Raw genomic sequence first — 26,011 nt, forward strand, 5'->3', positions numbered from 1 at the left:
CGTTCTAGAATGTCACCATTGGTTTATTTTGTTACAGAGTGTTTGTGGCAACACAAAAGCAGGAGTGTATCCCAGAGGAAGAGAAACCAGGTAATAATACTATTGAATATAGTATACCTTCATTCATGTGGGAAATGCTGTTAATTAAGAACATAAAAAGTATCATGCTGGATTAAACCTAATGTTTATCTAATCCAGTATTTTAGTTTACCACCAGATGCCTGTGGGAAGTCCCTAGGTAGGACCTGAGTGCAACAACACCATTTTTCTGATGTTCTCAAGTAACTAATATTCAGAGGTTCACTCCTTTTGATATCTAAGGCAATATACAGGTATCATAAATCATGCCCATTAATATTCCTGCCACAGCTGATGGAAAGAACTGAAAGCTATCATTCAGTTATCCCTACCATCTTAAGTACAAAATTAAAACTTAAATTTTAAGTAGAAAATCAAAACACTTAACTCAAAATGAGCCAAGGGCAGCACAAGACTATGGCATTCAGCTTCCAACGTGTAATGTGACTAAATGTTTTATTTATTTATTTTAGTTAAATACTGCCTTTCTCTCAAATTGGACCAAAGGTGACTCACAAAAGATGCTTAAAACAACAATAACAACAAAACAGTACAATTTCAAATTAAAGCACATTAATATAACATTCAAATATGTAAAATCCTTAAATATATTGTTAAAAATATAAAACCATTAAATCATATCAGTGGGAAAAACTCCAATAAGATACTTCCCTGAGAGCAATTGCATATTAAAAGCTTGCTTGAAAAGAAAAGGTTTTGCCTGCTAGAGAAAGGAGAGCAGGGAGGGAGCCAACCTAGCCTCCCGTATAAGGGACGTCAGTATCACGTATGAGTCTATACAGTGTTACTTGAAAGGAAGTTGCACTGAAATTAAGAATAATTGTGCCCATCTATATGTGTTTTTAGGAGTGTGAGATCATTGTTCTGTGATAATAAGTGTCATAACTGACACTTGTGGAAGGAACAGAAACAGACAAGTCCATGATTCTGGCCATGGCATTCTTTCATCAGGCCTGCCTTCCTTGTGCTCCAGTATTGCCTTTACCTTAGCTTCACAGACTAGAAAAAAACACTGTAAAGTGTTTCTTGTTGTTGTTGTTGTTGTTGTTGTTGTTGTTAGCTGCCCTCGAATCAATCCTTATTCATGGTAACCCTGTGGATAAGACATCTACAAGACTCACTATCCTCAGCTGCTTTACTTAGATCCTGTAATGTCAGGCCCATGACCTCCCTGATTTGAGTCCATCCACCTGGCATGCGGTCTTCCTCTCTTTCTAACTGCTCTCCACCTTTCCTAGGATTATTGTTTTTTCTAATGAGTCTTGCCTCCTCATGATGTGGCCAAAGTATGACAGCCTCAGTCTGATCATCATGGCTTCCAGGGAAATTTTGGACTTGCTCTTCTCAAGGACCCATTTGTTTGTCTTTTTGGCCATCTGCGTTATCCACAGCTCTTTTCTCCAACACCACATCTCAAATGAGTTGATTTTCCTCTTATCTTCCCTGTCCAGTTCTCACATCCATACATGGTGATGGGGAATACAATGGCTTAGACAATTCAAACTTTACTGTTCAATTGTATATCTTTTTTCTTTATTATCTTGTTTAATTCCTTCATAGTTGCCCTTCCCATTCCTAGTCTTCCTCTGATTTCTTGACTACACTCTCCACTTTGATCAATGTTCATTCAAATGTGGTGCTGGAGAAGAGTACTTAGGATACCATGGACAGCCAAGAAGACAAACAATGGGTTCTTGAACAGATCAGACCAGAGCATTCCTTGGAAGCTAAGATGATCAAATTGAGACTATCATACTTTGGCCACACAATGAGAAGGCACAGATCATCACTAGAAAAAAACAATAATGCTATGAAAGGTAGAGGGTAGAAGAAAGAGAGGAAGACCATAAACCAGATGGATAGATTTGATCAGGGGGGTTATGGGCAAGAGATTGCAGGATCTGGGCAAGGAAATGGAGGATAGGGATTCTTGGACATGTCTCATCCACAGGGTCTCCATGAGCCAGAGTCAACTCTGGGACAGCTAACAACAACAAATGGGAACTCTTTAACTATTTCAATTTTCTCATTCTCTAGGTTGAATTTATGTGGTTCTGTAAAGTGAAGGAGGTGATTTATATTTGTATTCCAGTAGTTTCCAATGAGGTGTGGTTCCAAACATTCTGTTTGGTTTGTGGTACATGTGCCCAAAATATTGGATGCCATTATTTTTTATGTATATTGCAACCATGTAGTCACTTATATGATCACAAGTTCGCAGCTTATCACCACCTTCTTTGGCTTCTCTAGGAAAGACTGGCCCTACCATTAGGCAGAGTGAGGCAATCACTTCAGTGACAGGTGCTCAGAGGTGATAGCAAGATGTTGGAGGAGAAAGGCAGATGTTGAGCAGCTAGCTCTGCACCTGTTAAGAGAGCCTTTTTTTTCTTCAGGTGCCTTAGAGGATGCTGGTTCTTCACCAGTGATGAAAACAGTTTAAACTGCCAATCCAGTTGGCTTCAGTACACGGTGCAGTAGGAAGCACCATTGCCTTGGGCCATCCCTGGTTTTAAGCCTTTCCCATGCACATTTGAATCCTGTCTTTGCAACCAAGCAAAACATCTAAAAAATTAGCTTTTTATATATATATAATGAGAGCCAGTGTGATTATGATGATTTGAATGTTGAACTACAATTCTGGAGACCAAGGTTTGATTCCAGCTTGGCCATGAAAACCCACTAGGTTATCTAGGACAAGTAACATGCTCTCAGCCTCAGGGACAGGCAATGGCAACCAGCTCTGAGCAAATCTTGCCAAGAAAACTCCATGATAGGTTCATCTTAGGGTCACCATAGGTCAAAAACAACTTCAAGGCGCACAACAACAGATAAAAATGTCAAAGCTGACATCGAGCTACTAGATTTCTGTGCTTATACAGCTGGAGAGGATAGTGTTACATAGACACTGGGCATTTAGATAACTAATGATTCCACGTTGTTATTCATATTGACATCAGTGTGACTTACAGTTACAAAGAGGATGACAAGGCCATATCCTGGATTTCTGAAAAGGAACATGCCATAACCTGCATGAAGCCAAGCTTTTAATGATCTGCATCCCTGGGGGGGGGGGGGTAAATAATGCTGTGGGACATCCTCCAAGTCTCCAGATTTATCAAAGTGATCTTTGACTTGAACAAGTTTCTGTTTGCTTTCTTCTGCTCAGAAGCAACCAGATCTATCCTCATAGGGATTTAATTGATATATTTCATAAGTAGAAGTGGAGAAAGCAAACAAGTCACATGGTTCCTTTAAGGGCTGGGGTGGAGTAAGGTGAACATGGCTAGATTTTTTTCTCAACGTGCCATATTTTTAAACAACTAGGACCCCAACCCTGCATTGAATGATGATGTGATATCTTGCTGTTGTTCTGTGGTTGAATTGACTGGGTATGTGTCAATCCCGCAGCAGTAAATATGGGTTGTAGTGTCTCCCACTGGATCATTTACTGCCCTTTCTTCTGCTTTCTAATATAACAGAACTGTAGCTACAAACCACAACACAGAGTACGTAGGGCAACCAAAAAAATGAGTCACTTTGCTTCCCAACTTACGATGGAGGCATTGCCACCACCGCCATCCCTCCAATTCCATGAACACAAGCCTGAATGGTAGTGAGAAAGAGCCTTCCAATACATCTGAAGAGAACAAGCTAGCTTAATGGCCATAGAGGCCTCAATGAGCAAGTATGGTTCAGTTTTGCAGTAGTAACATACTCAGCTCCCTGCTATGATGTTTGCACATTTATTCAATCTCTACCTACCAACCCCACCCCAGGCAGCTTATGGCAGCCTGGCAGCATCGCGGCAAGGAGCTCCGAAATGGAGCTCCTTTTGGGGAGCGGATGGTTCCCGCGGCAACTGCATGGCCACGGGAACAATACTGAGGAGAAAGGGGCTGCCCCTTTCTCCTCTTTAACACCGGGATGTCCAGGGGCATGAAGCTCCAAGGACACCCCTTTTCCGGGCCATGGAGAAGCGGTATTTTGCTGCTTCTCCGTGGACCAAAAAAACGCCGGATTGGGGCCGCACGGCTGCCGATGAAGCTGCCCTGGCCCCAATCCACCGTGAAAATGGGCGGGTGCAGGCCGTCCCTTTGGGGCAGTATGTACTGGGCCTTTGTTACCTAAAGTTAATTAGTGTACCTCTGTGATACTGAATTATGCTTCGGGCAACAAGTTGATCTATTCTCATTGATTAAGAAAATGTGGTTACAAATCAACCACTAATTTTAATACTAGATTATGAATTGACCCAAGGTTGTAGCAGCCTTCCAGATATTGTTGGATTGCATCATTCATAACAATCCTTGCCTCATTTTTAATAACTGGCCATGATGTCTGGGGCTCATGGGAACTGGAGGGCCAGAAGTTTCCCAGTCCTGAATTAACCAAACTTGTCTCATTTGAAATATGCTTTACTTTTTAGTGCTTATCGGCACTGCAGAAATTCTCCAGCTCCACTCAGACACAAATGAAAAGCAAAACCAACCAGCTCGAACTAATTAGAAAACCATCTTGGTCCTGCCACCATCATGGTATTTTATCTTTTTTAAGTGTTGTTTTATTTAAATCATTTTAATATTGTCAATAGTTTAATCTCATTTTAATGTTCACTTTTTGTATTTTTTAAAAAACTGTATTGTGTGTGTTTTTAGATTGCAAGACACCTTGAGTCCCAAGTTTGGGGAGAAAGGCAAGATATAAATAAATATCATCATCATCATCATCTGTGGTACAACAGTAACATGAAGACACCCTCTGAAATTCTTGAAAAGATATGACTCTGCTATCTGCTCCTATTCCATTTTAGCATTTGATGCGAACTGTCAAGGATGCATCATACTGTGTATTAAATCTAGTAGACACATCACTGATGACAAAATCCCTATTGTGGGATGACTCAAAGCTCAGCAAATAAACTTTGAAGTGATTCGATAGTGGATAGTGATTAAATATGCAGTCTTTTAGGTAGGTATGTGGGCTTTATTGCATATCAAAGTATGCCTGTTACCTTTCCAGTGTTTTGGGGGGATCTATATGAGGAAATATATTTGACCCTCAACTGTCTTAGGGGTTGGGGTGTGCCCCCTGCAAAGTGAAAAAAACATGAATATTAGCTTGCTTTTTTTTAAAAAAAACAGGCATCTGTAGTTCCTACAGTGCTATTCTGTGGTCAGCTTCCACCAGACGTTGACTTGTGCTGGAGGACCTACAAATGCCTTGAGAGAATATTCGTTTTAGTGACAAGGGCAAATACAGTAATATGTGACTAATGAAATCTATGAATGTTTAACCTGCAAATGTGTAGGGATGACTGTATGTGAACTTGAATGTATTCCAAGAGTGTGTATCGCAAGGCATAGGGCCAAGGCTATGATCTCTTTCAGTTGAGGGTCCATGTGCTCTCAGTAGTCTGCAGTTAGGCAAGAGAACTAAAGAAGTCACTCTGCTGCAGAGGGTTGGAAGAGGAGTGTGGTGTAGAATAAAGAATGTTGGAGTAGGACAGAGGAGCCCAAAACTCAAATCCTTACTCAAGTCCAATGCACACTGCGGAAATAATCCAGTATGAGACCACTTTAATTGCCCTGGCTCAGTGCTAGGGATTCTTGGGAATTGTTGGCGCGTTACAGACCGCCCTCAAGCGGCCGTTCTCCCACTGCCGCCATTAGCTGCAGCGGGAAGCCCCAGCGGCCAGACCGCGAGGCTTCCGGGCGCAGCGAAAAAGGAGCGCCGAAATGGTGCTCCTTTTTGGGCCCTGGAAGTGGCGCCGTGAGGCGCGCACTTGCAGTGTCACTTCCGCCGCGCCACGTCTGGACGCACAGCGTCCACGACGTAAAAATGGCAGCGCCCATGTGGATGGGCGCTGCCATTTAGGACGCGCCCCGCGCGTGTTGGAAACAGGGCCGGTTAGGAAGGGGCAACCCTTCCTAACCCTAGCACGCCCCTTCCTAATCCTAGGACGCGCAGAGCGCGTCCTAAATGGCAGTCTGTAACCCGCCGTAGTTTACTGTAGTACAAGAGGTCCCTAACAAAGAAGGCTGTATGTCTCACAAAACTATAGTTCCCAGAATTCCCTAGCATTAAGCTAGGCCAGTTAAAGTGGTGTCAAACTGGATAATTTCTGCAGTATATTTTGGAGCTCAGTCATGAAGTTCACTGGGTGAAATTGGGCCAGTCACTAGCTTTCAATCTACCTTACCTTACAGGGTTGTTGTGTGGATGAAACGGAGAGAGGAACATGTATACCACATTGCCTCTTTGGAGAAAAGATAATAATAATAATAGGATTTATTTATATACCGCCCAATCACTGGGAATCCGAGCGGTTTACAACAGAGGGGATAATAGACGGTTCCCTGCCCGCAGGCTTACAATCTAAAAGACACGACACAAAAGGAGAAGGGAATGGTGAGGGGGGGGAGGAGATCAGGTCCAGCAGTTCTTCTCTCCCTCTGAGGCCTGGACCAAGGCAGATGGACGGGAGGGAGGGCTCTTCTTCTTCCAGGCAGGCCTGTTGGAGCTAGCCTGCCTCTCTTCCCCTCAAGATGGTGGATGAAGGGGGGGCTATAGATGAGCTATAAAGCAAATAAATATATCAAAACATAGACAGAAACCAAGATTTTCTTATTATATGTTCTGTGGCTTTTTGTTTTATGTGTACTTTATAAGAATGACACAAAAGGTTTGTCTAATTTTAATTCAAATGATATTGTTGTAAACTGTAAACATTTACTTCTTTAAGTGCTTTCCATACTTCTTTAAAAGCTCTATATATTAGTGAATCTTTCAGAACTTGTTGATTCATGGCAGAATCTAAGCAATCTGCACATTACCAGATACCAGCACCCTCTTCCTTCTACTTTTATGAAGGGCTGCAGCTGTTATCCTCAATTGAACTGCTTCAAGATGTTTGTATTGTTTGCAGGTTTCAAAGGCATATATCACTTGTAAAACATCTAAAATTCTCCTTTAAATAAATACAATGAAACATCTGTGACACACAGACTTCTTCCTACACACATCCCAACACCTTGAAGTGGAAAGCTGAAGTAAGGTGTCAAAGCTGAAAAGCGATTACACTTTGGCCCAGTTCTCAGTAATGTGGGAAGGCTGTTACTTAAAATGGGTTCCTCAAAATAGCTGTGCTTCTGCATAAAAAGAAGAGTGGAGGGAGAAGAAAGAAGAAATGTAGCAGCACCTTTAAAACCAACTGGTTTTTATTTTCGCATATTTCATTCATCTAAACTCACTTCTTCAGATGCAGTACAGGCTGTATTTTCTTTTCTCCCCCGTCCTTCCTCCTTTTTATAAAAGGGATTGTTCCTCCTATGTTGGGAAAACACCTAACAGTTGACAGATATTTGACAGCTCACCAAATTCATTAAATCTATCACTGTCTGCCAGTTTGTTTAAACACTGCACACTCTTCTCCAAATCTTGCATCCTGCCGTTCCAGATTATTTCTTCCAAAACAATTCAATGCATTAGACACAGTAGCTAAAATGTTTTTTATCTGGTTGGCTTTGTAGTGCTAGAATGATGAGCGTTTTCCTTGAGTTCATTGACAAAGCCCTGCCTTTTCTTTTCCTGTCAAACTTCCCCTAAAGTAACTTGATCTCAGGCAGAACAGTGAGCCGCTCAGTTGAAACTGATAAAAAGACAGACACACACCCTCATGCAACTTGGGTAGTTTCCATGTCAAATTCCCTTTGGAAGAGGAAGAAGAAGCTGGGGAGGGGGATTCAAGTACTTTCTCACAGATATGGCTGATGAGCAGAGAGTAAAAAAGAGTCTATTCATGAAAAAGAAGGTGGTGGCATGAAGTACACACAAGCAAATTCCAAAGGCTGGTCTGCTCCACTTCATAATATGATTTGGAGAAACATTACTTGGTCTTCGGGCTTTGGCTAGACAATCCATTCTCTGGTGTGTGTTTTTTTTTTCTTCCCCCTCTCTCCTGGTGCAGATTAATCATTTGCTTTCTCTCTGATGTATAATTTGGAGATAGGAAGCAAGTCAGGGCTGTCCACATGACCTTCCAAATCTGAACTCAGAGTTTTCTTTCATTTCTCTGCACCGTTCTTCCTGGATTGTCTATCCATCAATGCATTTAGAGTTACACACCCAGTCGTCACTATGAACTGGAAGGCAGCATCAGGATACTGCTGGGTGCTTTTCTTTTTCTTCCCCATTGCAGCCAAAGGTAAGAAATGCGGAGCACTTGTATTTGGGGAAGGATGTGAAATCTGAAAGTATCTTATAGATGCAAGGGTTTTGTAACTTACTTTGTGCAAAGTCCTCTAATGCCAGTGACGTATTGCCTTTCTGGGATGTTTAAAACAGTACTTCCAAAGCAGCAGTCCAAAGAGAGATAGCCTGAAAGGGCTAAGATTCCCTTCTCTTTTATTGGCATGGGAAGTAAATGACAAAGGAAATGTCTGGAAACAGCTTTCTCTTTTAGATTGCACAGGATTCAGAACTTGGCTTTCCCTGAAAATGGAAGTATCTCTTGCTTTCTGGGATCACGCAGGGTATTTGGCCACCCTAGGCAAGAAATATTTTGGCACCCCCCCATAGCCCCTCAAAGTGTAGGGAAAATTTAGGACACAATGTAGGACAAAATTTAGGATAGATTGTAGGATGTTTAAGAAAAATGGAGGACACAACCAGCTAAAAGCCAAACACATCAATAAAAAACAATATATTTCATGTTTCTCAGTCATGCTCAAAATGGAGGACATTTTGACATGCCTATCAGCACAACTCCCAAGACCCAAATTCACAACTACTAATTCATTGGGGACAAAAAAAGAGACGGAAAAGCAACAGCATATGCAAGGAAGCCTTGGAGCATTCTGAGCATTGGAACATTCTCTGAGACCAGGGTTCAAATCCTGGCTGAGCCATGCAAACCCACTGGGTGACCTTGGTCAAGTCACACTCTCTCAGCTTTAGAGGATGACAAGGGCAAACCCCCTCTGAAGAAATCTTGCCAAGAAAACCCCAAGATGAGGTCGCCAGAAAGTGGAAATGACTTGGAGGCACACAAGAGCAACAACCACAACAGAGAAGGCTAAATAAATATCGCACAAAACTATCTGCATCATTTTAGCCCCAGGCAAACGTCCTTCGCTCTCCCCTGGTGCTGTTCCTGGCTTTGCTGCTCTTTGCAAGGCACAAAGAGCAGCAAAGCTATGAAAATGGCCCTTTGTTCTCCTCCTGGCTTTGCTGCTCTTTGCTCCTTGCAAAGAGCAGCAAAGCCAGGAGGAGAGCGAAGAGCGCCCTAAGCAACAAAGCCAGGAGGAGAGCAAATGGCACTTGCTTGGAGCGTGCGTGCACACAGCCCCAGGCAAGCACAAGGGCGGCCTTCACTCTCCTCCTGAGCAGCAAAGCCAGGAGGAGAGCGAAGGGCGCTTGCTTGGAGCGTGCGCCACACAGCCCCAGGCAAGTGCCAGGGTGCCCTTCGCTCTCCTCCTGGCTTTGCTGCTCAGGAGGAGAGTGAAGGGCGCCCAGGCATTTGTCTGGGGCTGCACGCATGCACTCCAAGCAAGTGCAGTGCCGCCCCTAAATTTTTTGCGCCCTAGGCAACTGCCTATGTTGCCTGTATAGGTAAGCCAGCCCTGGGATCTCTTTCTTTGATAAAATCTGATCTCTTTCTTTGATAAAATTACCAGCTTGGTAGATGAAGGGAATGCTGTGGATATAGTATATCTTGATTTCAGTAAGGCCTTTGACAGAGTTCCCCATGACATTCTTGCAAACAAGCTTGTAAAATGTGGGCTAGACAAGGCAACTGTTACGTGGATTTGTAATTGGTTGACCGGACAAACCCAAAGGGTGCTCAACAATGGCACCTTTTCATCCTGGAGAGAAGTGACCAGTGGGGTCCCACAGGGCTCTGTCCTGGGCCCAATACTGTTCAACATCTTTATCAGTGACTTGGAGGAAAAAATTGGGGGAATACTTATCAAGTTTGCATATGACACCAAATTAGGAGGAATAGCTAATACTCCAGAGGACAGGATCAAAATTCAAAATGACCTGAATAGACTAGAAAGCTGGGCCACAGCTAACAAAATGAACTTCAACACGGAGAAATGTAAAGTACTGCACTTAGGGCAAAAAAATGAAATGCACAGATATAGGATGGGGGACACCTGGCTTAAGGAGACAACATGTGAAAGGGATCTAGGAGTCCAAGTAGAACACAAGTTGAACATGAGTCAACAGTGCGATGCGGCAGCTAACAAGGCCAATGCGATTTTAGGCTGCATCAATAGAAGTATAGTGTCTAGATTCAGGGAAGTCATAGTGCCACTATATTCTGCTCTGGTCAGGCCCCACCTGGAATATTGTGTCCAGTTCTGGGCGCCACAATTAAAAAAGGACATTGAGAAACTGGAGCATGTCCAAAGGAGGGCGACTAAAATGGTGAAGGGTCTGGAAACCTTGCCCTACGAGGAACGCCTTAGCAAGCTGGGGATGTTTAGCCTGGAAAAAAGAAGGTTAAGAGGTGATATGATAGCCCTGTTTAAATATTTGAAGGGATGTCATATTGAGGAGGGAGCAAGCTTGTTTTCTGCTGCTCCAGAGACTAGGACCCGGAGCAATGGATGCAAGCTCCAGGAAAAGAGATTCCACCTCAACATTAGGAGGAACTTCCTGACAGTAAGGGATCACGGGAAATATAAGACACAGAAAATAATTAAATGTCAACTTACTGTTGATAGCCACAAAATAGCTGATGCAAATAAGACACATTCTATATCTCGTGTTTAAATCATCCCCATGTCTGACGTGGGCTTTTGGAAGAGCCTCTGCTTGATTTAGGTTATAAACTTGAAATAGTGGGTTACTATGACTTTTCACATGGCATGTTACACACAAAATAGCATTGTTTAATGAAATAACATATTGAAACATTCCATTATTATTTGTAACAATGAGTGAAAATTTCACTTCAGTTTGGTTTTGATTTGCAAAATTTGCAAATGCTTTGGCATTTGAGAGAGAAGGTATTGGAGATTTTTTTTAAAAAATAGGAGAAAGTGAAACTATCCTGTTTGTTCAGCCAGCCAGAGACCTTCAGACACTTAGCTGCAAAAAGCCTGGATTTGAATCCTTGTGCAGAATTAGCGTTGCCATCTCTCTCTCTCTCTTTAATAGGCTCCTCATCTCTAACATTTGTAGAAGGCAGGGGCACTTGGTCTTTCCATGCATCAACAGCTATATCTGTTGGATTTGGACTGTGCAAATAAGAGAGAATTTCATTTCAGTTTGTTGTTGTTTTAAAAAAATGTTACTGAAATTCACAAATTTCTTCAAATTCTACAAATTCAGAATGATAAGGAGGTTTCTTTTTTAAAAACCTGAATCGCACAACTGACAAGTTGACCTTGTTGTTGTTGTGTGCCTTTTCTGACTTACTGCAACCCTAAGGCAAACCTACTTTCTTGGCAAAATTTGTTCAGCTGAGGTTTGCCATTGCCTCCTCCTGAGGCTGAGAGAGTATGACTTGTCCAAAGCAGGGATTTGAACCTTGCTCTCAAGAGCCATCATCCAACACTCAAACTACTACACCACACTGGTATAGTTAAAGGCAATTAGGCATCTTGTTTATAAAGAGTTGGTTTGAACAAAATTGCCTCACAACAACTGGAGAAATTAAAAAGCTGTGATCGAAATCAAAGAGTGAAGCACATTTAGTGCCCACTGATTACACTGGAACAGTTCAGCATTTGCTGTGCAAATGTAATATCCTATATACATCCTCCCAGAAATGAGTTCCACAGAGTTCAGTGAGTGAACATAAGATTGGAAACAAAATCCTTCCCACTGATATTTTGTCTCCAGTCTTATGTTCACTCACTGAACTCTGTGGAACTTATTTCTGGGAGGATGTGATTTCAATGTGATTGAAAGTCCTTAACCTCCACTGGATTGTGCCTATGATTTGTTCTAAGATGGCTACCCTAAACATACATAACTGGAAGTAAATCCCACTGAAGTTCATGGGATTTACTTCCAAGAAAACATGTTTAGTATCAGGATTGCCAAATGGCTATCAGTATCAGTCATGAACCTATGAGTATTTCTTAAGAAGAAACTTTATAGCATTCATTTCTAACTGCTATCTTTTATATATGGAAGAAAATATGTACATTAACATGATTTATCTCTAATATTTTATTAAAATAATAGGATCAAAGAGAGCTACTATGGTTGTGGTTTGAGTGTTGGACTAAGAGTCTGGCAGATCTTACTCAGCCATGGAGACCTTTGAGTAAGTCACACCCACTCTGCCTAAGAGAAAGTCAGTGTCAAGATTCCTCTGCATAAATCTTGCCAAGAAACTCCTATCATGTGGTCACCATAAATAAGTCAAAGTTGACCCTGAAGGCACATTACAACAACTACAAATCAACGTTTCTGTCACACTGATCAGATATGACCTGCCCTAATTCAGTTGTTTTTTTTGGTAAGCAACCCAGTCGCAGTCAGCAGCTACCATCTCAGAGATGTGATGAACCTTCTCTGGCTTCATATTTTATTTCAGATTTCAAAGGACTTATCCGAGGGGTGAAACCCTATTTCTATCTAGGTTCAGCAATTTGGAGGGATTTTTTTTTTAATGTGCAATAAATCCTAGACTAGATTCAATGTACCCCTGATATGGAAGTTAGCAACTTCCACTGATGCCAGCATTGTGTTCTCCTACTTCTGTCCAGATAATGATAGTACCATGAGAACAGATTGTTTGCTCAGTGTAGTTAACATGGCAAAAGGTTGATATTGACATGGGATCAAGCCTCACTACTCTATTGATGTGTGAATCTAGTGATGTATGGATCAAATTAGTGAAAAGACAAAGGAGCTGGACATGACTACGGGGCCCAGTGCTTCCAACAAAGTCAATCTATTGTTCTCACATTGAGTAGCTCTTGTAGCTCAATAGCTGATGGAATTTTTTCATGTTATGCCAATGTGGCACTTTTTGCAGAAAACCTGGGAACACCTTCTTTCCAGCCAGGAATTCTATATCAGTACAAATACACACTGGACAGCCAGCTAAGTCCCTTGTCGAGGCCATCTTTACAAGGAAGCAAGATGCGAGCAGAAGCTTTGGTGGATGTGCACCTCTTGTGGACGCTTCCAAACGATGGAGGCCAACAGCTTCTCCAAGTCCAGGTCAATGACATTTGTATTGCTTTTAAGTCTTGGGAAAGATACTGGTGCTCTGTTCCATTTGTATATTCCATCCAATTACCTCTGGATCACTAGATAAACCAAAGCAAACAGCCTTTCCTCTACACATTTGCAAAATCCTAACTTTCAAAGTCACACAAATATTGCTTATTACTCTGTATTCTGAAAGAAAGGATGTGAAAATTTCTCAGCTTTGCTCCCACTGAATTTCTCCACATTCCACTTGTATTTTCTTCTTGTCTTTGCATACCAAGCTACAAAGTTTTTTATGTTTGCCTCCTGCACTGAAATCCACACACAATTTCTTTACACATTTTCTGAATGTGTGCAATTATTTGTGCAATTGACCTGACTTTTACAATTTGCCCTCATTGAGCAAAGAGTGTCTGCATTCATTTATTTAACACAACATTTTATTTCCACTTTCAAATGGATTTCTTTTTAAGTCTGAGACATATAGAAACAAAAAAGTATCATTCTATTCCCCTCCTTTTTCTCTTTTATACTCTATATAGTGGTGTCACTGGGGGATGCAGGGGGGTGAGGATCTCCCTGGGTGACACCTGAGAGGAGGGGTGACACCTGGTTGGACTCTCTTCCCACTGAAGGGAGGGTCCTGCTTCTGCTGGCACCTGCCTCTTTTCTGCTGCCGTGGCTCTTTCCGCATGCCTGCCCCTCTATCTTTTCTGATGTCTTGGCTAGTTGGCCCAAGCTATTTATCAAGTTCCCATTGATCCAGTGGGTGTACTCTGGTTAGAACTGAACCAAATTTTTGTTTCAGGTGCTGGTAGAGCTTAGAAAATTAACTTTGGATATAAAGAAATCATTGATTACTTTACGTTGGAAGTTTATAAACATAGCACCCCTTCCTTCACCAGGGTGATGTGAGGGACTCTACATTATACACTGTGTTTGTAAAGGGGTTCTTGGACAGTAGAAAATGTGAAACAGAATGAAAATATGTACCATGATGTCTCCCTTAAGGCCAACTGACCAAAGTTGTAAAGTGTCCACAAGCATACTGTGCATAAGAATGAAATATTCCTATTTTCTTTTGCCCGTTTGGGGGGAAAGATTCATGATTTACAAGTCCATGATAACCTGGGAGAGAAGAGCCAGAATGCTACCAAGGCCCAATCTGCCAAAGCTACAATGACGACTAAAGAACTCCAGCAGCCAGTATTCCTTCACTTGAATAACGGAAAGGTATGTCAATATTTTCTCACTCACACAATGCTGTTCAAGGCATTCTTATATGCTTGTTTTCTCTCCAGCTTTTCAGGTCCAACCAGAGTTGCCAACAACCTTTGGACTAGAAAGTTTTGAGTATTTATCATTAACTGCACTTTGGGAGTCATTTTCCATGCACAGTAATGCTAATTTTTGTAGGCTAGTGGGAACATTTGCAGTGGAGGGTTTTCATATTAGATAGGACCCTGGAAATCTCCTCAAAATTTTGGACTATAACCCAGAGAAGATTCACTGGTCCACTGATGCAGAAGTCTCCAATCACTATGTGATACAATATACTAAGATATTACTATAGTCCTACTATCTCCCCTGAATAGGACATGGATCTGGATTGAGCACTGAATCTGGATAGAAAGGTAACAAACAGATTTGAGTCTTTGGCCAAAAGTTCCAACAAGAATAAGGAACATCGTGTGCAACAAAGGGAGACTCCCTGACCAAGCAAGGATGACAAAAAGAAGTGATTGAATTTATTAAATAAAATTACTATAGAATTAGGCCTTTCCACTCAAGAACCAGAGAGTGTGGGATTTGATCCTACACAGGCATCTACTTGGTCCCTTTGCAAACAGGGTGCTCGACCAAATATGTCATGGGTCTGATCATGCACAGCTTTTCTTCTTTTCCTCTACTGATAGCAATATACAAGACACTTCTGTACTCTAACCATTGAAGATCCAGGAGGAAGTAAAAATGACTGCTGATGAGTCTTTTGCTTCCCTTCAAACAGCACAGGGGCAGGCAGTGGTTTCAGTTGGTCAGCTTGCCCCAAAACCCATATTCAGAGCCTCTCTTATAGATGTGGAGGTACTCTGGATTGTGAGAATCTCAAAACAACAGTCAACAGGCTCCCCCACCATCTGCTTAATGCTATTGTTTCAGTGTCAGATCATTAAAGCACATGGGGAAGGGGAAACAAGTCCAATAAAACATATCCAGACATCTATACCCACCATATACCTCTTCCTTCAGACTTTTGTTACTCTATCCTCACATTCATTGATATTCTCGTCCTCCCTAAAATCTTGTTTCTCATTGTAGGTTGAAGGCATCTATATAGACAAAGCTGGAAGTCCCTTGACTATGGAAGTGAGGCGAGGCCTTATCAGCCTCTTCCAGTTGCAGACACACTCTGGGACAGTGACTGAGGTATAAACAATGATGTAGTAGAGCCAGGACTCACAGGGTTGAAGCACCAGGACATTTTCTCAGCAAGGATTATGGCATTGTCTGAACATCTCTTCAGATTTTCCTCTGAATTTAGCTGCAGTGCTCAAAGGAGCTATGGGGTGACTTTCCCCAGAAATATTATGAGTAATCCATGTTGTAATGTAAAGTATTTTCATGGGACAATTTGCATTAGTTTTGCAAAAAGAAGAGCTCTTAAAGAAAACTGCTAGAACTGATTTGCTGGTATGGATCAACACCACTGCTTGCCTTTTTGGACACACCTTTGGTATATGGCTACAGAGATTGTCATGATAAGTCCCCATGCTTCAGAATTTACCACCACTCTGCTGGGTACAATGCGTAATTTCACCAGTTTTGACGAAAAATACTATAGTACCTGGTACCCTGGTTACTGATACACCTGTGCTATACCCAGCACATTTATAATCTCCTAAAAATGGGCCTTCAAAAAAAGACCCACAATTAAGTCCAATACATGAGCTGATTTTATTCTATCCCAGCTTTTCTGATTAGTCAGTTGTGCTCTTGTATCCCCCGCATTTTAATTTTGTTAAATTAAGGAACAAATCCTTTTAATTCTCACAAAATCAATATAGAGCAATTCTGCATTTTATGTAGAATTCGTGATATTTTAAGAATATTGGAAGAGAGTGCATTTTAAAATAAATTCAGCCCACCCAAATCCCATTTATAACAACGGTCAGTGTGGAAACTGCAGCAGACAGGCCTGGACATCTGATCCAACAGAGGGCATAAAGAATAATCAGAACCAGAGAGCTATCTATATATTGGGCTAATGTTTCATGTACGATATTCTGCTTATAGCACTCCCATTTATATTGCTTAGGAGGATATTTCTGGGAGCTGTAAAGTTACATACACAATCTCTGAGGATTCTGTTCTGAAGACAAAAGACCTGCATAGCTGCACAAGAGCAACATTTGGATTCCATTCCATCAACAAAGCAAGTCAAATTGTCTTTTTCTTTCTTTTCAAATGTTCCTCCTACTGTTTTCAGAAAGGCCACTGCCTCCTCATGCCACTTTATGACAAAAATCCTAACTCAATAAACCCAGATCTTTTCCTTTGAAAAAGTAATGCATTCCTATTACTTGACATGGTGCTTTTAAAGTATGTGATTGACCTCACTTGTTGTAACAATGAGAAAATTCCACATTAGATTTCTCATTATTTTTCCAATACTTTTTAGTACTTAAAAATACTCTTAGGATGGATATATATATATATATATATATATGCCTTAAAATACCCTTAAGAAGCATGAGCCAGCGTGACATAGTGGTTTGAGTGTTGGACTACAACTCTGGACACCAGGGTTCTATTCCCTGCTCATTCATGAAACCTACTGGGTGATCTTGGGCTAATCACACTCTCTCAGCCTCAGGGGAAGGCAATGGCAAACCTCCTTTGAACAAATCCTGCCAAGAAAATTCCATGATAGGTTTGCCATAAGTTGGAAATGACTTGAAAGCACATAACAACAAGACAAATGTTCATTTATTTCCTTTTAAAATGTGACTTCATTGTGTTCCTTTAAAAATGTGATTTGTTGCATGTTTTCCCATTATTTTTAATTCATTGCTTCTAAGCTCTAGATAAGGCATTATGGGTATGAGCTCTGTGTAACCACTTTGCTCCTGCTTTGTTCCTGACTTCACACAAAAGAGTAACATCAATTGGAAAATAATGGCTTATTGTGTTGTCTGGCAGTAGGGATTGTAGCACCCAGACAAGTTAGGATCATAAACTGAATTTAAAACCAGTATTTTCTGCATACAAAATGTGCCATGTTGGGTTGCAATAGCCTGCAATCCTGGGTGTGGATACAATGCAATAGTTGGAAATTCATGAAGACTCACCAGGAGACTGACACAGCTGACATCCAACAACTGTTGCCAGAAATAGTCATCTCACCATCCCTAATAGTAAGAATGGCCTTATTATGTGCAATGATAAGCCTCTGGCTCACTTTTTCTCTCTGTTCCAAACACATATTAGCCTTGGCTTGTACTAAGAGAGGGAATGACTCACTTTCCTATCACCTCTTGAGGACTTCTTGCAATGATCTCCTAGCAAAGAAGCATCAGTTAACCATTCTGGGCCACTAAGATGCCATCCTCCTCGCAAAGGAGGTTTCTGGCGTATCTTGGTCACTGACCTTTTAACACCACACACAGTGCTAGCAGTCAAGTAGCAAATTCAGAACAATAATATACTGTAACTTATAATACATGACTCTGAGCATGGAGTTCTTCCCTAGAAGCTTCACTAGCAGAGCCAGCATCCATTGTGGCAATATTTCTCATCTTTGTACAGATTTTTGGAGTCCTGTGGCAACCCACAAGTAAAACCCATTACTCTGTGGAAGGAAGTCTCATCAAGACTGCATTGTCTGAGGAAAGTCACACCATCTCGCTCACCCTGAAGTCTGCTGTTGGAGTTAACATCACCTCTAGGTTAGTTCTCAGTAGAACTGGGAAGTTATATTTTCAAATGACAGTTCACAAAGTTCCCCAACCCTCACTAGGAGCTAATGTCCAAAAAAGAACCTTTTCCACACTCTGTCATGGAAAAGCCCTGGTTCATTGAGTAGACTGACATGTTAAGGAAGGTACATTGCTCCATCTTGATAGAGATTAGAAAACTGAGATCTCTGTAGTGTTATTTTTCTTGAAATGAGGCCCGAAGCAGAAGGAGAAATATACAACTCATGGGGAAATGCAGTAGAATGGCAGCTAATTAGTGTCAGTAATTATTTCAGAAGGCCTTCTCATCAGTCCTCTGTCATACTCATATTTTCATGACTGAAAAGATAACAAAAATTTCACCTATATCTTATATAGCAGGTATAAGGTTAGTGTGTCCTCCAAAAATAGTTGAAAGGGCAGCCCTAGCTAGCATAGCTAGTAGTGACAAATAATGGGAGCTGCAGTGCAACAACATCTGGAGGGCTATATATTCCTCAGCATTGGTATATAGTGACAATATACATAGTGAACTCAGTTTTTGAGTGTGGATCCTTGCACAATTAGGTACAAGATGGAGGTAGCAGTTTGGGAGATCACTCGGTTTCAGAGAAGGAGCTTTCTAAAAGGAGCTCTTCAGACTGGGAGAACGGCAAATGAGATCTGAAGTATCGGAAAGGACTGGAAGTATTGGAAGTATGGAAAGCATTCCAGTGCAAAAAATATTGCATCTTTACATAGCTACTGGTGGGATCTTGGCTGGCAGTGACTGACCAAGATAGGGATCTTGGGCCTGTGATAGACAGCTTGATGAAAATATTGACTGAGTCTGCAGTCAATCAAATTCATGTTCAGCATAATGACAAAAGGAATTACACATAAAACTGCCAATGTCATACTGCCCTTGTATAAATCAATGGCACAAATACATCCAGAATGCTCTGTACAGTTCTAATTGCCACACTTTAAAAAATGATATTGTATCATGCTGGGACAAATATAGAAAAGGGCAACCAAAAATATTGACTAAACATATTCCTTAGGAAAACAATGTGTAAGAGGAGATATGATAGAGGTGTATAACATTGCTCATGGCAGAGGAAGTAGATAGGTAGTGGTTTTTTTCCCCCTTTTCTGTCAAAGTTCTCAAACTTACAATCATCCTCTGAAGCGGAATGGCAAAGATAGAGCACAAATGAAAGTACTTAATAATAAATAATAATAAACTTTTATTTATATACCACTTTTCCTTCAAATCAAAGCGATTCACACACAATAACACTGTATGACCCATGTCATAGTACAATGGCGGGTTACAGACCGCCTCTTTGGGGCGTGCTGTACTCGCCCCTTTCCCCAGTGTATCGGGGCCTCAATATCCAGAGCGGCAGCCACTGAGGCCCTGATCTGCCGCTTTTCGGGCTGTGGGGAAGTGGCAAAAGGCCCCTTCCCCGCAGCCTGAAAAGGGGTGTCCCTGGGGCTTCAAGCCCCAAGGACACCCCGCGGCGGCAGGGAGGAGGAGAAAGGGGCCGCTTGGCCCCTTTCTCCTTTGCGTCCGCTGGGCGCAGCCGTCTGAACGCTGCGCCCAGCGGACCAAACCAGGAAGGAGCTCCGAAATGGAGCTCCTTCTTGCTCCGCGGAAAGGGCGCATTATGCGCCCTGGCGCAGAGCGAGGACATCACGTCCGCGCCGCCCCATATAGAGGCGGCGCGGTCGTGACGTCCTCATGGCGGCGGCTGTGCGGAACGGCCGCTGCCATTTTGTGCACACAGAGCGCGCACTAGGGTTAGGGGGTGCGGAAGCACCGCCCCTTTCTAACCCTAGTATGCGCTCTGCGCGTACTTTCGTGCCCGTCTGTAACGGGCCAATATATCATCAGTTACAATTAATAACTACGTGCTTCTTCACAGAGCATGTAGTTCACAGAGCATATAGTTAAAATGTGGAATCTACTGCCACTAGGTGTAGTGGTGGCTACCAACCATTGAAGGGAGATGTGATAAATTAATACAGAATGAGGTTGTCAATGGCAACTAATTATTCTGATACTGGCTATATCTCATCTGATACTGGAGGAAGGATGCTTCTGTGTATCAGTTGCTGGGGAGTATCGGAGGAAGGGTACAGTTGTGCTCTTGTCCAACTGAGGCAGGTTCCCATAAGTAACTGATTGCCCACAGTATGAACAAAATGGTGGACTAGATAGGCCTTTGGTCTGATCTAGCATACTCTTCTTAAACAAGGGTGGTATCAAAGGGGACATCTTATTTCCAAGCTCCTTTCTCTCTACAGGCAACATCTTGAACTTGTGACTCAAAAGCCTGGATCAAAAGAATTACCTGGGAAGAGTCTTCAGGATGCTCTTGCGGCTGTGCTGGAAAAACCTCAGCTCATTCATATAGCTAGTGAACCCACCAAGAGGATATGTACCACATGCCCAAAAGTGAGTAGGAAGAACCATTTTGTATAAGGCCACCTGGCAGCCTCCTGATGTGTTCTGGTATGACACGCATTATTTTCAGTCAGGTGTACTGGCATAAGGCATAAGGTATAGTCCAACATATCTAGAGGACACTGGCGGGCTTGGAAAAGTTGAACTAACTAATGTGCTAACTATAAGGTGGAAGTACAGTACAAGAATTATTTACTTAGAGGTATTTTAGTGATGAAAAGAGGAAGAAAAGGCTTGTGTTGGGGGGATGAAAGTTGGATGAAAGAGAATGGCAGACTTTGGAGTTGGATTCTTCACTTTCCCTAAGCGATATTTTATGGTTCAAAAATAACTAAAAAACGAGAGGAAGGAAGAGTCACTGAAAAGATATACTGTACTATTCTATGGAGTCTTCAAGACCTTTTTAAATAACAGGGGTGATCATCATGTGACCCTCCACTTGTTGCTGAATTGCAAGCCCCTTCAACCCAGGGCAGCATAACCAATGGAGAGGATTGCTGAAACTTGCAGTCTAACACCATCTGATTCCATTTCCTGCTTTTGTAATTGTCCATTCTTGAGGGCAAGTTCTCAAATTACCAACTCTTTAATATTATTGGAGTGTCACAAAACTTTGTGTCCTGACCAACATGAAGAGAACAGAATGCTGTGTCTGCTTCAAATTCTGTCCTACAACTGTACTTTTATATACAAAAAACAAAATACGTCTAATTATATTGTTCATTTGAGCAAGTCATACACTCTCAGCCTCAGAGGATGGCAATAGCAAACCCCCTCTGAATAAATTTGCTAAGAAACCCCATGATAGGTTTGCCTTAGGGTCGCCATAAGTCAGGAAAGACTTGAAGGCATACAACAACGACCAAATATATAAATATATCCACACATGCTGCCATCCTATGTTCCTAAAAACTTTGCACAAATTGATTGCTCTCATGATGAATGTTTATGTGTTTATTGCTGTCACTGTTATTATTGTCAGCTCAGAACCTATTTGAAAACAGATTCTAAAAAGAAACGTAAAATGGACCTCTCCAAGGCATCAACAACTTGGCATTTTTGCAAGTTGGTCCAGATGCTGCGTAATGCCAAGAAGAGGGATATCCTACTGCTCTTGAAGGAAGCCCCAGAGAGCATGGTGTAAGTAAACAGACTGAAATAAATTAGCATTTCTCTCTCTTGAGTTCCTGAAAATTATTGCTTACTTCATGCATCAATATGCTACATTCTCTGATTCTAATTCACATGCCAAGCTGGTCAAGGGACAATGGAGACTGCAGTACAACAGATCTGGAGAACATCTGGAGAAATGCAAATTGCTTCCAATTCTAATAGTACTCTGAGGAACACTACTACGTAATTAGCAATATGGGGAATAGTTACTGGACACTGAAAAATGTTACAGGCCTGTAGACCTAAATGCTCCGCAGAGGAAGGTGACTAAAATGGTGAAAGGTCCAACAGAGATCCAACAGGCATCTCTTCCCATCTCCCTGGCAGTTAAAATATAGGAGTTATACTAAAAAATAACAAACACATTGTCTTGCCTTTACACCACAAATCTCTCACCTAAAGCAGCTTCCCCAGTTTGCCTAAGGATAGAACTGGTCCTGCATATGCTTCAACTGGTGTCACACTAAGGCCTGTTACAGACTGCCAAAATAAAGCTGCTTCAGGTCTCTTTGGAGGTATGCTATTTAAATGATGCATGGGTCCTAAGAGTCCGGAGGTCGCACCAAAGCCACACTCCATTCCTAAGCACCAGAGTGCAGCTTTTGGTGCAGCTTCTGGATACTTAGGATGCATGCATCATTTAAATAGCATACCTCCAAAGAGACCCGAAGCAGCTTTATTTTGGCAGTCTGTAACAGGCCCTACTCTCTTAATTTACAATAATGAATGTATTTATGTAACTACAATTGTCATAGTAAATCCTAAATGCTCTCCTTCTCTTTTTCTTACGCTTCTCCTAAGATACATCTAATCCTTTCTGTCCTCCACTTTGCCTCACTTTCAGCTCCTTCTACATTGAAGCTGCAGTAGCTGCCCAGTCAACAGCCTCCTTGACAGCACTAGCTGAATTTCTGGATTTTGGGAACAAAAAGCAAACACCTTTGCTGGAGAAGTTTCTCTACGCTGCTGCTTTCTCCCCACGGCCTTCAAAGGAACTTTTGCGTTTGGTGCTAGTAAGAATCCATTTGTATTTATTTTTCTTATCATCCTGTGATTTGTCATTCTTTTATTTATGAATGAATGAAGATTTCTTTGTATGATGTAGGAGAGACAGCAATTTAGATTTAGGTGTGGGAAATCCATGTTTAACCTGCCTTACAGATGCTATTAGCAATTTAAAATGAGACAATGCTGTTCTGGTGAAGGATTAAAATGAAAATGTGACTAATTACTTGTTTTATTTCATTTAAAGTCCACTTCTCCCATGAATGGAATTCAGGGAGGCTTAAATAGCACACTGCAATTAATGCATGACATTAATAAAAACATTAAAAAATTAAAAACAAATTGTAAAAGAAAAATAGTGAACCTGATATTCCAGAAACATGTAATACACTAGCAAATTTTGAGGGCTTTTTCACACATGCACACACATCATTTCATTACTCATGGGACTTGAGGTCCCACATTTTTTGCTATATGCAGGGGAGGGGGGATCTGGAAGGGATCCTCCACATATACAAAGGGGCCACTGTGCGTGTGTGTATTCAAACTGTGGATGCTTGAATCTGTGGATAAAGAATTCATGATATGAGGGCCAGCTGTATAACATTTCTGACTGAAGGCTCTATAGCCTCTGCTTTAGTATCTCCAGTGAAGGAAAGGTCATCTTCCCAAAAGCAGTCTTTTCCATTGTCAAATCGCTGTTGCCATGAGAAAGTGTCCCCTAATGTTTAGCTAAGATCTGCCTCCCTACAGTTACCATGCATTGGCCCTACTCTTCTGTGGATCTACAGAGAGCAAGTCTGCTTCATCTTTGGCTTTATAGAACTTCAGGTTATATCAAAATCTGGGACTTTGCTCTTTTCTTTCTTTTTGTTTTTCCCCCCAAAATTCCTTGAGTATCTCTGACACAAACACACATGTATGTGTGCACATGCACAAACACATACCCATGCAACCACTTTTGCTATGACCTATTTATCATTCTTTTTCAGGATAAGCTAAATGAGAAGAAACTAGACACAGCTGTTTGGGAAACAGGAGTGATTGTTACTGGCAGTCTGATTGGCAAGTTGTGTCAGATGAAACTGTGTGGTTTGCAGGTGAGTAGACACCACTCCCCTTTGTTTTACTATGCTCCTCCCCCCCAACATCTTCTAACCTGGGTCCTTTCACACTACATAATTATAGTGCTACAATTCCAATTTAACTGCTGTGGATTCATTCTAGGGAAACCTAGAAATTGTACTTTGGTGAGGCACTGGAGTTCTCAGCTGAGAATTCTAAATCTCCCCATTCCCGAACTACAAATCCCACGATTGTATACAATGGAACCATAGCAGTTAAAATAGGCTGATAGAGCTATAATAGAGCTTTAATGGTGTATTGTTTTGGTTTTTAAGTGCTATTATCTTTGATCTGTTTTAATTTTGTAATAGATCATTTCAGTTGTCATTTTTGTAAGTTTTTAATTGTACATTTTTTAAACGGTAAGATGCTTTTGGAGAAATGTGGGTACAAATTCATATAATAAACAATAAATAAATATCTACACTGGGCCCTCCACATTTGCTGGGCTTAGGGGCACAGGACTTTGCGAAAGTGAAAAATCTGCAAATAAAAAAACATTACTTTTTTTTAAAAAAAAAATGTTTTAACTTAAATTGTATATGCTAATATTTACTATCCTCTTCATAGAATATTCTTTCCTATCTCTTCCATAGGCAATACCAATTTCCTCCAAATAGTATATCATATAAATTAAACTAGCTCTTATATTGATTCTTTATAAAATCTCCATAGAATCAAATACACAAAAATTGAGATTCCCAACCTAACTGTCCTTTCTTTATTTTCCCATGCACCCCCCGTATCAGACTACCTTTATTTTACAAAGTTATAAACCTAACCGAACACTGTTTGCATAGTTGCTTTTTCACATTCTGAATATAAATATTCCATGGTTCCCATTCTTTATCAAACTTATTCAGAGTACTGTTTACCATAATTGTTGTCAGCTTATCCATTTCAAAATATTCCAACACTTTCAGTCTCCATTCCTCGATCGTCAGTATTTCTTCTGATTTCCAAAATTTGGCCACCAGTACCCTTGCCGCCGCAGTCAAGTAAAAGAGCAACTTCTCATTTCCTTTATCCAAATCCTTGGTGTCTGTCATGTTCAAGAGATACATCCTAGGCTCGGCCTTTCCTATAATTTTTGTTTTAAAAATTTCTTTAACTTCATTCTGTATTTCCTTCCAATATGGTTCTAACTTTTTACAATACCACCAGCTGTGTAAATATGTCCCCATCACTTTTTTTTAACCTGAGAGAACACCTCTCTAGTAATCTCTAGGTCAGGGGTTGGCAACCTACGACCCACGGGCCGGATCCGGCCAGGTGAGGCCTTGGGACCGGCCCCAGCCCGGTCCTGTCACTGATTGCTGCCCCCGCCACAGCTTCCACGCCGCTCTGGGCGCCATTTTGAGTTCGCCCCCCCCCCCAGTTGTTTGAGGGACAGCAACCCAGCCCCCAGCTCAAAAATGTTGCCTACCCCTGCTCTAGGTCCTCCAGCACAACTCTGTGGCCAAAATAGAGCCGAAGCTGACCATAAATTGCACTGGTGGACTCACTAGGGTTGGTGTCACCCAGTGCCATAAATCATGGTGTCACCTCCCTGCATTGACTTCCTCCAGTTTCACACCATACAGAATCCTTAGTCATCCCCCCCCACTAATGTTACTCGTAAATTGTAATTTCCATATACCACTGAATGTAATGCTAATAGTTGTGACATAAACAACTACCAAAATTTAAATTGTATCTTCAAATTACAATATCATATGTACAACCTAAATGTATTTACATATACATAATGAAGGTTTAGTAAAAATGTGATGTTTTTAAAGAATTTTTTTTAAAAAAAATTCAAAAAAATAAAATTCAAAAAATATTTTAAAATAAAATAAAATGTTGACATTTGAAACTGTAATTTTTATAAATTCTGGAACCTTTCCTTTCTCCTCCCACTGAGCTTCACCCCATTCCCACCATCTCTTAAAGCATTTTAAAGGGAAGCAGGTGAATGCCACAACCCCTTTCTGCCAAAAGGTAGGTGTTTGAGGAGCAGTGGTATTCATACCCCCTTATG

At 41.3% G+C, this 26,011-nt stretch overlaps 2 protein-coding genes across 6 annotated transcripts in view; both read left to right on the forward strand.

Moving 5' to 3' along the window:
• The window catches only part of TBATA (thymus, brain and testes associated), a 33,755-nt gene extending 28,002 nt beyond the window's left edge, over positions 1-5,753 (forward strand). For 4 of the 5 annotated variants that reach the window (XM_042456051.1, XM_042456055.1, XM_042456056.1 and 1 more), the window contains 3 exons: positions 38-90; positions 4,526-4,634; positions 4,755-5,753. In XM_042456051.1, coding sequence (XP_042311985.1) covers positions 38-90; positions 4,526-4,605 — 133 coding nt within the window. In that variant the 3' untranslated portion in view covers positions 4,606-4,634; positions 4,755-5,753. The remainder of the gene's footprint in view (positions 1-37; positions 91-4,525; positions 4,635-4,754) is intronic. The other variant, XM_042456053.1, reaches the window with a different exon arrangement.
• Positions 5,754-8,124: 2,371 nt separating this feature from the next.
• LOC121924792 (microsomal triglyceride transfer protein large subunit-like) overlaps positions 8,125-26,011 on the forward strand; it is a 32,517-nt gene continuing 14,630 nt past the window's right edge. The window contains exons 1-10 of the mRNA XM_042456209.1: positions 8,125-8,302; positions 13,100-13,287; positions 14,380-14,511; positions 15,598-15,705; positions 16,595-16,711; positions 18,085-18,224; positions 20,526-20,676; positions 21,668-21,825; positions 22,703-22,871; positions 23,856-23,963. Of these exons, the coding sequence (XP_042312143.1) occupies positions 8,236-8,302; positions 13,100-13,287; positions 14,380-14,511; positions 15,598-15,705; positions 16,595-16,711; positions 18,085-18,224; positions 20,526-20,676; positions 21,668-21,825; positions 22,703-22,871; positions 23,856-23,963 (1,338 nt within the window). The 5' untranslated portion in view covers positions 8,125-8,235. The remainder of the gene's footprint in view (positions 8,303-13,099; positions 13,288-14,379; positions 14,512-15,597; positions 15,706-16,594; positions 16,712-18,084; positions 18,225-20,525; positions 20,677-21,667; positions 21,826-22,702; positions 22,872-23,855; positions 23,964-26,011) is intronic.

Source organism: Sceloporus undulatus, chromosome 3 (genome assembly GCF_019175285.1).
Source record: "Sceloporus undulatus isolate JIND9_A2432 ecotype Alabama chromosome 3, SceUnd_v1.1, whole genome shotgun sequence".
In the NCBI taxonomy this organism is placed as follows: domain Eukaryota; kingdom Metazoa; phylum Chordata; class Lepidosauria; order Squamata; family Phrynosomatidae; genus Sceloporus; species Sceloporus undulatus.